Below are 18,431 nucleotides of genomic sequence, written 5' to 3' on the forward strand. Positions count from 1 at the left end.
GGACAAGTACAAGGAGTGAAACATGCGGCCTTCCATGTTATCCCCTCCTTGGCAAAGCCACAAGAAGTTGCTTTTCTGAAATATTTTTAGGAACTGTGGGGCTAAAAGCAGACACAGGGAAAACAACCCCACAGTGCCACTGTTTTATGAGGTTGCTCCAGAAAAGCCATTGTCCCAACCCAGCGCTGATGAGACCGCAGGAGGCCACTCAAAAAACTAAAGCAGCATCTTTATTTTATACATAACCGTCAGTATAAAAAGTTTATTACATAAGAGCTGTTCTGTTTACAATATATTATACTGCTTCAAGCTGATGCAGAAACTTCATACCTTATAGTTCTACTTTGTTTACAATATATTATGTCAGTTAAATGGCATCACTGAAGTTTCTTTTTCATACACAAATCTGTAAAGCCAAAAATAACATTGAATTGAGTTATTCAGTTTTTAAATTAGGCAACTTATTTATTTTTCTTAGGGAAAAGTCCAAGTACACAATTTGTAAAAAATTGTAAAATGCACCTTTCTTTTGTCTTAGGCAAATTACATCTGTAGTCATTGAAATAATTCAGGGTTAGCATCTACAAGGTTTTTTGATTGAATATTATTGCTTAGTTTTTGGAAAATATTTGCAGCTATATAACCAAAAAAGGAAGTTTAAATGTAAATGAAATATAGTACAAAACACCATCCAAAGCACTGAAAGAAGAAGCCTATATAACCATGCTACAGAAGTATTTCTAAAACTTAAAAGGAATAGTAAGTGTCAGCTCAGTGGTTTATAATGAAGCTAATAAAATTCCAGCCAGTAATCTCAACTGTAATGAACAGCATTTTAACATTCAATCCATGAGAGGTTAATGAAGGCTGTGAACTTTGTGTAACACGAACCATTTCAGATGTTGGAGTTCACCAGATATAATTGGATTCGGGTGGAACGTGCCTCTCCTCGGCCCTTTTTGGCGAAGGTGTGTGCTGCCTGTGCTTGCTGCCCGCTGGCCTCAGGGCGCTCAGACCGCTGGCTCCGTACCCTGGAAAATTATCCACTTCAAGAAAAAGAATCTGCAGAAGTGGGCTCGTGATCCACAGCTAATATTTCAAGTGGAAACCGTCTCACCCATTTGAAAAATGATTTTACTTTGCCTTACAAAAGTGCTCATGCCTCTCTGTTACCCCTCAGAATGAATGAAATCTTGCCAGACAGAAAGATCTTGACCTGGCCAGGAAGCCCAGGGACCTCAGCACACCCAGGCTGTCACTCAGCCCTGGGTTCACGTGTGTATCCCCCACACCAGGTAGGTGACAGTCATGATGATCTGCCAACAAAAGGCTCAAGAATAGCGTGTAAGCAACCCCCTGGGGAGAATCTGCACCAGCTACCAGCTTTGGTTTATGGCTGAATGCAAAGAAAAAGAACAGCAGTGATCATAAACACCTAGCGGGGGAAAAAAAAGCAGTCTGAAACAGGCTTAGTAGAGCTGCTTTGTTGTAGAAAATGAAAGTGAACAATAAAAATGGAATTCAAAGTATTATGTTGTAATTCTTTATAGGTTCATTTACCCATCTCATTACTTAAAGCTCATGGAAATTACTTTCAAAAGCTGAGTCCCCTGTTCAACTTTTTACCACTTCTTTTTAAGAAAACAGATTTACCAAGGAGCCATTCATTTGACTGAATATTAAACAAGTCTCTCAAGCTAACTATAAATCTCCTCAAGATCTAGTGATGTTTGGTTTCAGTTGAAAAGAGTGAATTGCAGTGCATGCACATGTATGGACACTTAAAATGGGGGTGAATTTTGCCCAAATGTCCATTTCACGATTTCTTTGCTGAATACAAAGAGAGTTTTGCAGTACTAAACACAGCAGGACTGTACCCAAACTCCAAGTAATGAAGGATGCAAAACCTTGGAGCTGACAATAATGTGAGACTATTGACTTCTCATTACAAGGCAGGTATGAGCTTTGGTTTTGTTGTACAGGTAATTACTTGTTTTGTGATGGTCACCTAAAGTATGTATTTGTTTTCATTTGCTATCTGAGTTCTTTCTAAGAAGAGTATGACAGGAAGAAAAAGTTCATACTGAACTTATGAACTGTAGTTCACATTGGTTCATTTTCATACATCTTTTTTCTAACCATAGCTTATATTAATTGTATTTCTCCTTCAGAGAATAGCATGAATACTTAAATACAAATCCACTAAGTAACAGCTGAAAAGCGGACTCCAAATTTTCACAGCAAGCCTAATTTTCACAGCAAAATCCATCTTAGTTGTATAATACTCACTTTTTAATGAAAATACTATATTTATTCCAATACATTTTGGTGTGAAAAAAATCATATGCATCAACAGGTTTTAATAAAAGTGAACATTCAGTTGATGCTGCACATTTCTAATGGCTGATTAGTTTTGTAGCTGCAAAATTTTTCAACTATTTATTATTGGCACATAAAACACAGCATATGAATTGGCAGCCAATAGTGATAAATGTAAGTATCTTATGGGAATATATAAAGATCGTATATTGAAGATCTGATGTTACAGTACTGTTGCACATGAAACAAAATTAAACCTGAAGTTCTTACCGGATATATCCAGTTGTATTTCAAATAATTATACAGTACCATTTTAAGCCCAGTGAAATGACCAGTTGCTACAATAGATGGCAAATGGACCAATAAGCACAACAGAAATTATTTTGAGAACTTTAACTTTGCTTTGGGACAATGCATTTTGTATGCTGTGGAATATGGGTGGGAAAGAGGAGGAGAAAACTGTGAAGTTGCTAAGCACTTGTTTCATATTCAATCAAATGAATGGCTCCTTGGTAAAGCTGTTTTCTTAAAAAGAAGTGGTAAAAAATTGAACAGGGGACCCAGTTATTTAAAGTAATTTCCATGAGCTTTAAGTAATGAGATGGGTAAATGAACCTATAAAGAATTACAACTTCTTGCATAATTCTTAAAGTTTTCCCCTAAATTTCTAAAGGACATTTTATTTTTTCTGAGTTTTAATCAGTTTTAAAACACATCAGAGTTTTACTTCTCAAAGTGCCTAGGCAACACTTCAAAGCTCTCTGATTTACTGAGGAGTATTGAAGGGCTTGGTTCCCTTCCATACTATGGGTGGAAGACATGCAAGGTCCTCCTCTGATGGATACCAAACTCTGGAATTTCTAATACAAAAATGATCTTGGTAAAATACTTTCAAATTATAATGAGTTTTTTTAAAGTAGGTAAAATTATGGAGTATTGAAAACCTTTTTGGTTTTTTGATTGGATTAAAGAAAAAAAGGAGTGCATTATCATTAATGATGCTGGAAAAGCTCTTGAGTCATTTCTGCATAGCATAGGGTGTGTAACACCTCAGATACGACCCTCAGGGTTTGTTTCTCACTTACTTTTATTGCAGTGTCTCCCGTGCCAGCCTTCTTTGCACTGGCATTTGTTGGGCTCCACGCAGGTGCCGTACAGGCCACAGCTGGGTTCACAGACAGCTGTAAAAAAGTAAGCCCATACACCTGACCTCTTGACATTTCATCCAAAGACAGTCACACATTTGCTTTCCCTGCTGTTTCACTCAATAGGTTGGTCCTGGCACAGGCTAGGGCTCTCAAGCTAAATCTATGCCTTTGCACTGAGTGCAGTCAGAGCCCTGAAACAGTCCACACCCATCTCTTTACCTGCAAGGTCTGGCTCAGCCTCTGACAGAGAGAATCAGGTTGTATAGCAGAGCTGGGCATCCACCAGAACCAGTGGGAGAAGGAGAGTAGTCCCGAGGATCCCTCTCACAAAGTGTTCTCATTGTATTTTAACATGGCAAAGTAGTGACATTTTATTAAGCATTTCTCTATTACTAAACTGCTATTGCTGAGCTGACACACTGCTGTTTTATAGAAACTCAAGAGTACAGAAGAGACTGTGAGGAGACTTCTATAAAAAAATGTTTCTGGTTTCATAATTTCCTTAAGTTTGGTGTAAGCTGTATGTCCAGAAAGTAAAATAACTTGAATTACTTTGACAACAAACAATTAGTACTGACGTGAGCTTGATGTTCCCACAAGGACTGATGGAGTGGCTTTGGTACTTACGCTTTGAACACAGGTCTCCCTGGTAGCCTTTGGAGCACTTGCATTTATTCTTACCAGTACATTTGCCTCCATTTCGACAGGGTTGATGGCATTTACCTAGAAATTGAAAACGTAGACATAAACAACGGTCTTAGTCCCCCGTGTCTACTGGAGACAAGTGTCTGAGGAGCTTGCCTTGCACCTGAAAAACTCACCAGATGTTAGAGTGTGCACTATGGATCCACCAGGAAGACTCTGCTGCAAGTCTGTGCTTCCAATTTATAAGCCTTCTTCTTCTTTGAAACTATGGTAATAATCTGGCATGGCCAAAGCCTGTGTGACCTTGCAGCTTTTGCCCAGATTTGTGCCACTCTGACTCTGCACAATCCCCCATGTGTCCGGTCAGTACTGACTCCTGCTCTCCTCCCCCTTTACGGGGCAGGCAGCACTGCCCAGACGATGCGGTTCCAAAGAGAGGGATCCAAACCTGAGGGGCTTTAGCACAAAAAAAATCTAGTGACATCTGAGAGCAATGAGATACTCAGGAACTGCCAGGTATGGCTGCTACTTGCAGACTTTAAGTAGATTGGCTGGGCCTGTCAGCTTGTAGCACAGGCTGGGGAGCACTGGGGTGCTGTGGACGGTGCAATGAGGGATGTTCCACACGGCAGCTCAGAAACTAAAGGCACATTAAATATACATGCCCTTCTTTCCTGTTTACAAAGAACAGAGCAACTTTGCTAACAGTAATTGGAACTGGCAGACATTTTTCCAGGCTCTTGGTCTGGAAATTACTTTCCCTCACAAACAGGCTTTGCCAAAGGCGTAGGCTGGGTCTGGTGTTGTTGTTGTAGGAAGTCTTGTTTGGCCCTGATAGCCTGGGACTGAAGAGGTCCCCGCTGGTGGAGGAGATCCACACTCAATTTCTTGCTGGGCATGACACACCAAGGACCTTCTTCAAACCTAACGTCAAATGTCCCATCATCAGACTGCCTATACCTTGTTAGAATTTGTCTGCAATACTGAACTAATTAAATCTTCACTCATCTCTAGGAGGGGAAGCACAGCACCCGTGAGCTCAGTCATTCCCAGGCTGAGGGAGGCTCACTTGTCACCTCCCTGGGCACTCTCAGGCTACCAGGAGCTGCATCCTCACTTCCATGCCACCTTGCTGCCGGTATGTACCAATGCAGCTTTTCTCATTGTTGTCCAAAACCATTTTTATCTTTTCTAATGCCACTACACTTTCTAGATTCTTCAGAAAAGAGAAAAAAGGGCACCCTTCCTAGATTCAGCACTAATATTTACCTGAATCTGTGAGCAAAAAAACCTCTGGAACCTGGGGCAGCAAACTGCTTCCTTTCCCCTTTTCCCTTTCCTTTTCCTTTTCCCTTTCCTTTCTCCTTTCCTTTTCCCTTTTCTTTTTTTTTTTTTTTTTTTAAGAATGGTATTAATAGAGACCTGCACATGATAATTCAAGCGTCAACACTGGTTGGCTGTGCTGAAAGCCTCATTTCATGATCACAGATTGCCCTCTTGGGAGCTCAACATCACAGGCAGCACCTGCTCAGGCCTCAGCCACTGCAGACCTTTGTGATGCACATGTGTATTGTCAATATAAAGGAAATACTCGTTCCTATTGTACATAATTATTTTAATAGCCCTGAAACAAGTTTCATAAGCAGGCGATGGAATCGACTGTGCTAAGGAGAATTTCTGTAAAAGCTCAATTTCTCTGCAGGAGCCTCTGGGGAGGGAAAATTTAGGCATTCTAATTTGAAAATATTTGCATCCCAAGTAATTGAAAACTGGAAAGATCAAAAAAAATCCATGAATTTTCGTAGTTCTTTAAGTAAATCAGGAGGATATGGGTCAAGAGATGTGACATGAACTTCCACCAAGTTGCAACAGGCAAGCATTTGGCTCAGCATGGCTCAATTGTCTTTGGACTAAGATATTGTCACAGAATGAAGGAAAGAGTAATAACTCTCTGTACAGCTGGTGACAAATAAGGGAGGAATCCAAAGCAAAATAAAACTCTCTGGATTCAAAGTGAAACACTAATTAGAGACAATGCAAACCTATAACTAGAAAAAAATCTGGAAGACTGTGAGTGCTTGTTAGTGTTGTAGACGGGTTCAGCAGACTTCCCAGGAGTCTTACAGAGGGATTCAATTATTACACAAGCACTGAAAACCTACACACAATGTTAAAAAAGAAAAACAACAAAAGCTTGCAATTTTCAGAAGATGGCTTTCTGCCTGTTGAAAGATTTTCTCCCCTCATTATTTCAAGAATCCCATGACTGAACGTAGCTGGCCGTGGATCTAAGAAAATGGACTGAGTTGTGTTTCTGCTCTGGTGTTTCTAAGCCTCATCTAGATTTTTTGCAGTCTTCCACTGCTGTGCTGGTGCTGGTGCAGTGCCCAGAGGTGATGACAGCTGTCAATCACAGTCTAACAATTGCAGTCCTGGCTTTACAAGAGCCAAAGTAAGTGCATAGCTTTCCTTGCTCCCACTGACATGGTCGCAGTTTAGGTCTTAGCATACCATCATCCTGAATTTGTTTTTCTTTCTTTTGTACAGGAACTAGCCTACCGCCTGTATTTTAATTAATTTAATTTGAGTTTCACAGGTAAGCCTTTCCTGGAAGTCAAAGCAGTTACACTTATCCCAAGCAGCAGTAAACAAATACGAGCTTTAGCTCCTCAGACAGATCAATTAAATAGCCTTCCCTTAATTATACATGCTGTAATAACAGTTCTAAGAATTCTCCTCAAAAAACCACCACCCATATAAAATACATGCTTCTCTCTTTAAATCAAACTTTAATCTTCATCTGAAAAATGTCAACAAAGTTGACTGTTTGGGGACTGAAGAAATAAATGGGGTTCTGCCAAATAGTCAAATTTGAACTTGATGTAAGCAAAGGTAAATCCAGTGAAAACTCACACTGCTGATCTTGTGGCATATGACCTGAATTTATATCAATGGGCAATCTTTTTTAACTTAAAAACAATAAAGCTTTGCTGCTTCTTTTTCCCTAAATTTTTAATGATGTAAAAAGGAGTTGCAAAATACCTTAGTAATGCATAGAGATAAGGTGAAACATTTACATACACCTATTGTTAACCTACATGTGAATACTGAGCAAAACATAGGTTTTACATTATCTGTGTACTTTCTTTGCACAGTAATTCACTTATTATTGTGTATTGGCTGACAGAAAGTTAAGAGTTTATTTCTACGTGTTTCCAAAGTGATAAACAGTTCCTAATTGTGAGAAGAGCTTGTTTCTACTTATGCATATTAAACAATCAGCATCTACATATCCTAGGCCAAATACTGCTCTTCATGCTCCTGTGAGGGTGCCGGGGAATATCAGTGGGATTATTTACAGCAGGGAAAGCTTTCTTGCACAGTGTCCTGTTAGAAGTTCTAAGTCCAGGAAGAATGAGATCTGGTTGGACACTCTCAAGTTACCTTATGAATGTAACTTTATATGTTACATGAAAGCTCTGAGCTCTTAAGAGTTCAGTCCTCCTTTTGCCCCAAACCTTTTCATTCCCAAATTTCAGTAGCCCTTTCAGAGGTGTTGGCTCAAACCTAATCTGCTGTGCCGGAGTGTGATTTGCCATAATGTTTGAAAATAGATGCCCCCCACGGGCTTGGCATGGCATCACATCTGTCTGCCACAGGGTATGGCTTGCATACTTACGGCTTGAGGATTGTTACCAAGCCTGGTTACTATGAAAACAGAACAGGGCAGGGGGTGAGATGGTCCAGCAATGAATCAAACTTCTAAGTAGGAAACCTGTCTGGAGGCATGCGGCATCTGACTCTGAGCATCCCAAACTGCTGTGTGAGACCCTCGCTCTGAGCCCAGCAGAGGCAAGTCACATGTCATCACTCAGGCACTGACACTAGAAAAAGCTGATGTAAATGAAAGCAAGCACAGAGATGCTACTCACTAATTTCACATTGGTCTCCTTCATAGCCTGAAGGGCAAATGCATTTTCCCAGATAGAAACACGTGCCTCCATTGAAACAGGTTGTTGTACAGTTTGCTGAAACAAATAAAAGAGGCATGAACTAAGTCATTAATATGAACTAGGTCTAACTTGGACTTAATGTTCTCTGCTGCTCAATATAAATAAACATTGAGTAGGTTGTAAAAGCAGGATTAACCTCTTTCCATCTGGTTTACAAAGTAAGACTGAAATGCAGTTTTTCCTACATAATGCTTTAGACGGGCACACACACAAAGCAGTATAGAATGAGACAAGTGAACAATACCACAGTGAGCTCTCTGAGGATAGACTGTGCTACATCTTTATCGACCCCCACACATCAAGCTCTTTGAAGGATTAAGGCACTATTGCTATTGAAACTGCCAGCGTCTGATAAAAGGAGCACAACCTAGGACTGGAAGCTACTTCTACAAGAGGATACTTCACTACAGTTCTTAAGTAACACTTTGACTAAAAAGAAACCTTTATGAGTTTTTCTGTGTGGTGACATAGATGCAAATGCTCTGTCTTTCAGCTGCCAAATCACTTACATTGTGTTGGATGTGACTTTTCACGAAACAACTGGGATTCACATTAATCCTTCAAGACATTGGGAGCATTTAATTTAATTGTGCATTTGAAGCGCTTTCTAAATGTGGTAAAAGTCTGTTCAAATACTAGATACAAGACATGAGGGCATTGACACCAACAGTTTGTGCAAAATAATAGGAAGGTTCCCATTATTTTGCTAAAAAGTCCTCTAGGACCTTTTGCATTCAGTCTTTACTTCCTATAGACCTGCAACAACAAACAAACGCAGCACAATGTTCTGCTCTGCCGTGAGCAGGTCAGTTATATTTCTGCAGGAAACTACTTGGTTTTTGTCTACATGGTAGCTTAGACTGCTCCACATTACTGTTCTGAACAACTGATTGTTCATTTTTACCCATCATGAGCCCCAATGCAACAATAAAAAATGAATAGCTTGCATATTTTTTCATGAGTCTAGATGCAGCACATTAACATACTAAATAATTAGTAAAATTAATTTTACTCCAGGAAACTAGAGCTCAAATAGAGATTTTTTTTTGTAATTCCACCTCCCCCATACCCCCTGCCAGAAATATAAGTGATTTTTGTGGTAAGATCCACACTGAATCATCTGAAGGGATTATGCAAACTACCCCTCACAGTGTATGGATGCCTGCAAATCCCTATATTCTTCCAGGAGCTGCCAGGCTGTGCTACAGCATCTATTTCAAGAATCACAATATTTTTAAAACTTATTTACTTATTGCTTGCCTGACTTTACCAAATGCACTCCTAGAGGGAAGCTGCCAGAAGTGAATAAAGAGAGGCTGCTGGGTGCAGAGCCCGGGGCGGGGTTTAGCTGGCGTTTACCTTTGTCGCAGTTGATGCCGTAGAACCCCGGGGGGCAGATGCAGAGACCGGGTGTAATGCACAGCCCGCCGTTCATGCAGCGAGGAACACACAGTGCTGAGGAAGGGGAAGAGCAGAAAAAGCATCGCTGGTGGGATACCAACTGGTATTTAAATACACAGCACATTGACTCCTTAAGCTACTTTTTCTTCTGCTTATTGTTCTACATCACCTTTGCAAAGTGTCTCTGATAGGGGGTAAAATCTATTGCATCTTTGGTTTGTAACTGGCAATTTCTGTGTAGTGCTACTAAAAAGTGAAGGCTAATTTAAGTTCAAATCTGATTCCATATGTAAGCAGAAATTGCCTCTTGTAGAGTTTAATACCAGACAGGGGAGAGCAAAGTACCCACATACACCTACACACTCTGGATATTTAAAATCCCGTCAGACAAGTCCTCTCTATAATTGCGTTCTGGTCCCTCAGCTGTACAGGCAGCACTGTCTCAGAGGGGCCAGTAACTCAGTGGGGGTTACCAGGCAGGTAATACCTGAGCATAAGCATGGTTACCTAATTTTGGCTAGGAAAGCCTGCTGCACAGCCAAACTGTCCTGCATGCTCCCAGTGAATCTTCTTTGGAGCCCCTGTGCTCTTCCGAGACATCTCTGCCTTGTGGCCATCCCCAAAAAGCTCTTCAGGGAGGCATGTTAGGGGGCAATGCTTCACTTTGTGGTTGCCCAAAATTGGTACATGCAGCGAGGTTGGGTCCATGCTAGTGTGTTAAACAGCACCCAGCGTGAGGCCAAATGGCCTTGTGAAATCATCTTGTGAAATTATTGGTGGCTCAGCTTTGTCTCCCCTGACCAGCAAACCCTCCTGGCCATGGTCCTGGGATGAGTAGTGACCACAGGCTCCTCCCAGGAGTGAGTTTGTAATGGTTTGTTGGAAGGTAAGAGTTTGTTAAACATATGAATGTAAGCGCTGCCAGTTGCCCTCCAGGCTAGAGAACAGTCCTTGATCCTTTGTACTTAATATTTTTGATGCAGCCAGAGCATCAGGGAGTGAATTATTGTATTGGAGTAATGCTGTGGAGGGACTGCCACTGAGAAGAGGAAGGGAGGGATAGGAAGAAGATCTAGTTTCCTTGCCAAGTCACACCAATTTTCTGGTCCTTCACTCCTGGAAGTGTTGGTTTGAGATATTATTCACTAATGGAAAAGAAAGAGAATCTTCCCTTCATCTTCCCATCTTTGTTTTCAGCCTGCTTACAAATCTGATCTTATCTCCAAATAAACAAACGCAGAGCAACTAAAGCACTGTGCTTTGTTTCCCAGCTAGTCCTCATTAGCAGAAGAATTTTATTTAATCTCCTTGCCAGATGGATTCCCTGTGATTAAGGATCACTTAACTATTGCATCAGTTTTTGTTAAATGCAATCTGTGAGAGAGAAAATATTTTTCATGTAAGCAACTCGTATTTCCATTAGAACATGGATGATAATAACAATTCACTTACATGTTTGAACTCAAAATATACAAAGTCTTCAGAACAGTCCATTCTTAATTTTAGGAGAGTCTACAGTGCAGGAAATACAGTTTTCTTGAGATTGATGTAAAGAAGAGAGTTGAGATTTTTTTATTAAATTACCTTTCTCACAATGAGGCCCGTAAAATCCATCAGGACATTCACAGACATGTCTTTCGTTGCAAACCCCTCCATTTCTGCATCCTCCTGGACATTCCGCTTCATAAAATATAACAACAATCTAAATTAAAACGTTATATACTTCAGCTGCCAGCCAGCTCTCAGTAGGTTCAATGTATGTCTTCGACACAACAGTAAAAATATTTGCTGGCAGACAAACACTGAAGAAATGGAAATTCAGCTAAGATTTCTTTAAGATAAATTAGTTTCTCTCTTAGCAGTCTACAAATAGAGGTTCCATCATGTGTTCACGTGTGTGATGTACTTGTTGACGGACTGTGCGTTTTGATTGTTCTGCTGCTCTACAAGCGCATGAGCAATGTGGACACTCTGCTTGATCCAGTACGTTCTTTTCTGTGTGGAAATGAGCAGGCAGCTTAGTGCAGAACTGAGCAGACAACTCAGTGCAGAACTTGCATGGCTGGTTAGACCTGCCCTTAGTGTGCAGGACCAGTTTCAATTTCTGCAGCCTGAAGTAGACGTCACTGCAACTTGCATTGCATTAATTACCGCATCTGTTACTACTGAGGTGACAGTGATGAAATCTCTGTTCATATGAAAGCGTGAGCATCAAAGCTAAATGAAAGAAGGCCAAAAAGAAAGATGAAAGCGCTCCTGCACAATGGTCCTGTATCACCATCAACACTTATTCATATCTCAATTATTGATCAAATACGTAAAAGCATTTGGCAACACTGGCAGGATTATACAAGGATGAGAAATACCTCTGGGTACCACCACCATCCTCAAAACATGAGAGTCTATCAAACAAGAAGACAAACTAAATCAAACCCAAAAAGGGCTTCTGGGTAGAAAAACAATTACTCAAAAATACCTTCCCAAATCCCTCACACAGAATAAGGCAGGCAGGAGAGGCTGCCTCCTCCCATTAGAAAAACTTAACATCGCTAGGGATCAGTCGTAGGCACAACCTCCTTATCTTGATGCTCTGTCGTGTGACATTCCAAGTGAGAAGGTTCAGAACCTCTGAGGTAAAATGATATGCCTTAAAAGTAAAGCTGTTTGCAGCTGTAGTAATAGTAGTAAAGGGTTTTTGTCCTCCTGTGTTCTAACACTGCGCTCTAGGACTCTTTCTGGAAATGCTTCTCTCTTTGTACCCAAATGCAGAGCTGCTATTCATTACCAAAAAAATGCATGCCTAAATGCATACCATTTCAAGCAGAAAAATAGGAAAACATAATTTTTTTCTTTGTGACCACCTCTTAGCCACAACAAATCCTCTCTTATCCACAAAATTGCTCCCTTGCTCCCCTCACTTCCTCTGCCAGGGCCCTTCTGTATGGCCAAGAATAACTGGAAACAGTGACTAGGGCCCTGACAGGAGAAACTGGAGCTCTTCACCATGTATGATGTCTTTCAGAGGAAGGAAACTCACCCCTACTCTAACACCAACCAAAAGAAGAAATAAGAAAGACATTCTTATCCTTCTCAGCATCTGTCCCAAAACACTGCAGTGTCCACCTTACCAGACACCGGGCAGGAATAGGAATTATTCCAGTATGGGCTGGAAAAGATGATGTGAGAAACTCCTCCTCTGCACGTCTCTAGAGTTTGGAAAATCTTCCTTGTGTGTCTCAGCTGGCTCCAGAAACAAAGGACTGGGACAATAATCAACCCCAGGTTTATTGAGAGGTCATATGATGTAATATTGCTAAATCGTTAGAGATTACAACTCATATAAAAATGGTAACAACAAACAATAACACAGAAACGATAACTTGGATGAATGCTACTACTAAACTGAGTTTGGAGCCCTTCCTCTTTAACACACTGTTTTCCACAATACAGACCTGTAACTCTGCTGTCCCTGTTAGAATACCCCAGTGCTATTTCCAAAGTTTATTAAGTTATCTTTGAGCTGAACTGAAAATAAGAAGATAGGAAAAATTTCGTGTTGTATTTACACCAGGCACACAACTTCATACATGAGATCTGACTGATTTTGCATCCTTTAAGCCTCCATTTTTCTTCCTGTTTCTCTGCCCACTTCTTCTCCCCCTCCTCCACTTTCCCTGGGCTAATTGGCAGCATCAAGGCTTCAAAGGAGACAAGAAGCTTTTCTATTTAGGCATAGTGAGGTTTCAAAGAACAAACAGCTCCTGCTCCCGCTGTTCACCCTTCGAAGCCACACTAGAGCCAATTATCTCAGAGAAAATAGTGCAGAGAAGAAAATGTGAGACTGTGAACGAAGATTTAATAGGAGAAGAATAAAAATCTTTTTCTTTGTACATCAGCCCTGTCATGGGTTAATCTGATGCAACTGCACATGACATGGGATAACTATCTTATCTTAGATACTGATTTTTCAATTTCCATAGCCTCAGCTTGAAGTGATAATTATAGCTGTTTGTGGTGTATCAAATTCAAATTAATCCAGAAAGTCTTATTACATAGTGTTTATAGTTCACAAATTGGTTGATTAAACAAGTGCTCTCCTCTCCAAGCCAACTCTGCAGTAACTTCATGCTGCTCTTCTTCTGTGTGCTTTCTGCTTGATGACTGGAAGTACTGAACACCAACTTCCACCATTTTACTGGTATCAAAAGCCAAGAGGTTGCACCTGAGCTGCAGAGAAGGTAAAGCTAAGTTTTGCAGAAATTTTCTAATTTAAAATTTTTGTATTCAGTTTGGTTGCGCAAGTTTGAGATGCAAGGAACTAAAGGCACCAAGTTGGAACTAAGGCACTGATAGCATTAAGTGATAGCAATGTCCCCACTACAGCCCCCAGAAGATCAGTTCCCCAGATGACGTGCCATTTCTGGAAACATTAACCTCAGCCTGCTTTCACAGAACTAACTCTCCTCCAAGCACCTCAAATCATTTGCTGACAGGGGGTTTTCATATGATACATCTCTATCAGTGTCCTTAATGTGATGAGCAGTGAACAGGAGGAGGGAGAAATGTCTCCAAACCAGTCTGCTAAGGGAGCTCAATAAGAAAAGGGTCACTAAACATGTAGTAAATGACCAGCAAATGCACACAGAGCCAGAAAGCCTGGAAATCACCAAGATTGCTACACATTGCGTGGCTGCTTTATTTCCAACCTCTCTAGCTCTTATCCTAAATGAAACATAAGACAGTTAGGTGACCTGGTCTAACAGTATTCCAGCATGTTGTCTTCAGTGTTACCTTGCTGACAGGTTTTAAAGAAGATGGCATTCTGAGGTGTCTGGAGAATAATATTGCCTTCTGAATTCATTATGATCACGTTCACTTCAAATGCTGCAACCCCATCTTGTTTTCCAAGGCAAGGAAATCCAACCTGAACAACTACAAGGATAATAATAACAATAGTATTTATACTTACATGCACATATACATATAAAAGCATACACTGAAATACTAAAACAAATAGATTATAAATGTATTTAAGCTTTGGAGGAATGCCATTGATGAAAACTTGTAACACAGAGACACAGATCACTTTGTTTAGAGATGGCTCCAGGGTTAGAAGTACAGCAGCACAGAAGAGCTTGTGCTCATTTGCTGATATAACCCCAACAGTCTACAGCACAGACAGCGATCTTAACACAACCATACTTTTCTTGCAGATGAGGAAATTACTCATGTGGAAGTATCTAAGGATACATCAAAACAAGCTGGAAGCCTAGTTCTAATTTTCTGAGTTGAACTGCTCACTTCTGAGTCTAAATTTTCCATGCTGTCATATGACTTCTGTAAAAACATATACTTTGGGGAAAAAAAAGTTACTTTAGATAAGTTTTATGGCTTGTATATCACAACTAATACCTAAATAAGATGCTTATCTAACCAAAACTTACTCCATGAAGTGTTGGCAAAATGGTACACTAGATAAGCATGATCATAGGTGCAGTTTTTAAAAAGAAAGCATAGACACCTCACTCTGACAGAACTAGTTAAGTGTAGTGATATTTGGACATTGCCTTTCCAGGAAAAGTATACAAACACTTTTGAAATACAAAGAGTTTAAGCAAATAATTAAGGCCAGTAAATCTGGAGTATTTTAATGATTAAGTAAGCCAAATACCTCAGAGCTATGGAATTCTCCACTGTGATTGTCACAAGTGATCTTAAATAATCTTCAGATGAAATGATTTTATCTCTTTTCTTCAAAATTGGCTCTTCTTAGCTGCTTTATAAGTCAAATCCAACTAACAGAAATTGTTTATTCCTTTCTTTTGAAGCTGGCCTGAGATTTCAGAACTAAATAGTGAGCTAACAGCCTTATATTTGGGTTTAGATTGCTTGTTATAAATGACTTTGCAAGCCATAATTTGGCCATTTTTTTATTTGCTGCCTTGGTAAAATACCAAATAATTTATTGCTGAAACACATTCTGCTTCTGGTAAGTCCTACAAACTGAAAGGTCCCTTGAAGTTCTCATTCTAAAGAAATTACATAGTTGAAGGGTTTTACACCAACCTTTTCAAAGACCAAAAACATGTAACCACGTGGCAAGAAGGAAACTCTTACAGTGGATTAAATGCATTTTAAATGCAGGGAACTTCTTAAGCTGTAGTAACCTTCTTACAGGATAAGTGCAGAAAATCAGTGCTTGGATTGGGATGCGTTTTAGTTGAGCAAATTGCAACGGGGAGGAAGATGTGGCAGACTTTTAATGACAGTGCTATAGCTGTATCTAGATTTCACTGATTGGTAGCAACCCCTCTGAGATCTGGCTGTGGTTTAAAGGCCTAGGGAAAAATCCAGCAATGCATCTCTAGAGACCAAGGCCACAGGTTATAAACCTTTTATTCCAGCACTGCCCACCCTGGAAGGGCCAAAATTTTTTGACTTACAATATGTCTGAACAGTTAGGCACACAAAAATGCAGTAAAGGACCCACCTGTGAGCAAAAACCACCTGGATCCTGGCCGAACTCTGTGGTGGTTCAGAGCTGAAATAAAGCCCCTAAACTCTGCCTCAATCCTTGCATTTTTATGCCTGTTTGAATAATGCTAAGTACACACCAATAGCACTACAGTCAAACCAAAGTACAGAGAGAAGTCCCTTGCATCAAAAAACACGGCCATAAGCTCTCGTGGCCTAATACAGTGCTGACCAGGGCTGGGGTAGGGCAAACCTCACCTCTGGTCCCTGCTTCCCAATTCAGGGTGCAGTTTACATTTGTCCATCACTGGCTAAAAACAAGGAGAGGGAATCACAGATCTGTACTTTTTTCTGTTAACCATCCTCCTACCACCAGGCCAGAGAACAGCCTCTCCTGCACATATAAATTTCTGCATCCTCTGGAGCACTTGTATCCAGGGTTGCAGAGCAGATAGCTCTAGCAGGAACAAGGAAAGTTTAACTAATTTGAAAAGGAACCTAAGGAAACCTAGTGACTTAAACCTAACTTAATTTTAGGTAGTAATTACAATGCTCTCCTAGGATGCAGATGATGCAGGTTTAATACATTTTGTCTGGGAGGTCATGGCTTTTCCCATTGTTCAGGAAACCAAGGTTCCCTAAATTGTCTTCAGCAGAAGCAGTCTGAGAGTAACTCCTGTGTGTCTGCACAGCCCTTCAAGTTTGCAAGAAATTGCTTTACCCACTAGACAAATATGCCAAGGCCACCATCAAAAACAACCTTTAGTCCTGGGTGGGACTTTCTAAGGGACATCTCTGAATGACCAATCTCAACAGAAGCAGGCATGAAAGTTCTGGAGAATATACATAGACAGCCCACTGTCACTCTCTACCAGCATGGTGGAGAGAGCAGAGATGGTGCTGCACTCAGAGAAGACACTGATTTCTGCCACTGAGCTTGGTGAGATTTTCAGCATCTTTGGATGCTCAGTGCTTATATTTTACTGTCTCAAGACCGGCAGTGGGCAGGGAAAGAAGGTCTCCTGAGCCTGGCTGCTGGGCTGGTGGGGCTGCATGAAATGCACAAAGTAGCACTGTGCCAGCAGCCTGGCCACGCCAGTCTGCACCAGCACTGCACTGCCTGGGTCAAACAGGGACAGGAGGGGCTGACTCGGGCCACTTAGGTGGCCAGCTCTTTCTCAGTCACACGCCACTACATTGCTTCTGGGCACAGACCTAGAGCTGTGTTTACCTCTCTGAGTGCGGTGCTCAAGATGTTAATCATTGCCACAAAAATGACTCACTTTGTTTTGGACTTGCTAAACCTCAGACTGAAACACTAGACCTTATAGACTTTCCCCTGCAGCCAGAAATGAGCAGCCAGCTGCTTCTCATTGGGCAGATATCCACACTCCTCTCAAACATCTTCTTTTAGACAAGCTGAGTAGTCTTAGCTCTTTAAGCTTCCAGTGGAAAGCATCTTCTACATCCTTCTTAACAATATCCATGTTGTGAGCACTGAATCAGGTACCAGTCCTGGGATTTGGAATGGGATTTCCAATAAGTCTAAGGAATCTAGGTGATTTAAATCTCATTTAAATCCAAGGAGAATTTGGTACCTCATCTCAGGATATACTGAATTAGGAAAAGGTAAGAGAAGGACAAAGTTGCATCCAATGAGGAACAATTGGGTAGGTTGTGACTCTTCAGTCTGGCAAAGAGAAAAAAAAAATTAGGGGATACATAATTGATGGGTACAAAATCATGGATAGGACCAACAGTATGGATTGGCTACTGTCTCTACCAGTGCATGGACTAGTGCCCATCAGATGAAGCTGCTGCAGCCGGACTTGAAACAACAGGAGGGGATCTTCATGCAACGGGTGGCAGTGAACTCCTTGCCAAGGTGATTGGAGATAACAGAAGATGATATGGACTCAAGGAGAGCCTGAAGAAGTACTAGAAAGAGAGATCTGTAACCCATGTGGGTTTATAAAGTAGACAAATCATTTAAGACACAGGAAATCCTCCAAGCTGAAGGTAGTAAAAGCTGAGAGTGTAAACAGAAGTATCATGTATGCTTGTCCTCCTTTTGCCCTTCCACAGGTCTTCTTATGGCCACCATTGGCCATAAGGCAAAATACAGGCTAGAGAGGCCCTACAGCACTAAAGGTGTTCATATGCCTCATTTGGAGATAGACAAATATCCTCAAAGAAGTTACAAAAGCCCACTGATTTTTATAAAACCATTGGTTTCAATTACCTTGGAATAAGGTATCTGTCAATCCTCATACTTGTTTCCCACGATCATGTTTACTATAGCTGTCTTTCCTCTTTTATTTCTCCTTAATTGTCTTTAAGGGCAATTAATTGTCTTCAGGCTAAAACACTTTTTCAAAAAGCACCAACTGTTGATTTGTTGCTAAACACAAGCTTGTGGTTGAATTTCTTT

At 40.7% G+C, this 18,431-nt stretch overlaps 1 protein-coding gene across 3 annotated transcripts in view; it reads right to left on the reverse strand.

Annotated features, from left to right (window-relative positions):
- Window positions 1-211: 211 nt before the first annotated feature.
- WIF1 (WNT inhibitory factor 1) overlaps window positions 212-18,431 on the reverse strand; it is a 38,388-nt gene continuing 20,168 nt past the window's right edge. The window contains exons 4-11 of one of the 3 annotated variants that reach the window (XM_068998569.1): window positions 14,318-14,458; window positions 11,111-11,206; window positions 9,485-9,580; window positions 8,045-8,140; window positions 4,095-4,190; window positions 3,405-3,500; window positions 892-1,031; window positions 212-406 (exon numbers count right to left, since the gene is read on the reverse strand). In XM_068998569.1, coding sequence (XP_068854670.1) covers window positions 910-1,031; window positions 3,405-3,500; window positions 4,095-4,190; window positions 8,045-8,140; window positions 9,485-9,580; window positions 11,111-11,206; window positions 14,318-14,458 — 743 coding nt within the window. In that variant the 3' untranslated portion in view covers window positions 212-406; window positions 892-909. Of the gene's footprint in view, window positions 1,032-3,404; window positions 3,501-4,094; window positions 4,191-8,044; window positions 8,141-9,484; window positions 9,581-11,110; window positions 11,207-14,317; window positions 14,459-18,431 lie in introns of all 3 variants that reach the window. The other 2 variants (XM_068998568.1, XM_068998573.1) reach the window with 2 other exon arrangements.

Source organism: Aphelocoma coerulescens, chromosome 1A, assembly GCF_041296385.1.
Source record: "Aphelocoma coerulescens isolate FSJ_1873_10779 chromosome 1A, UR_Acoe_1.0, whole genome shotgun sequence".
In the NCBI taxonomy this organism is placed as follows: Eukaryota; Metazoa; Chordata; class Aves; order Passeriformes; family Corvidae; genus Aphelocoma; species Aphelocoma coerulescens.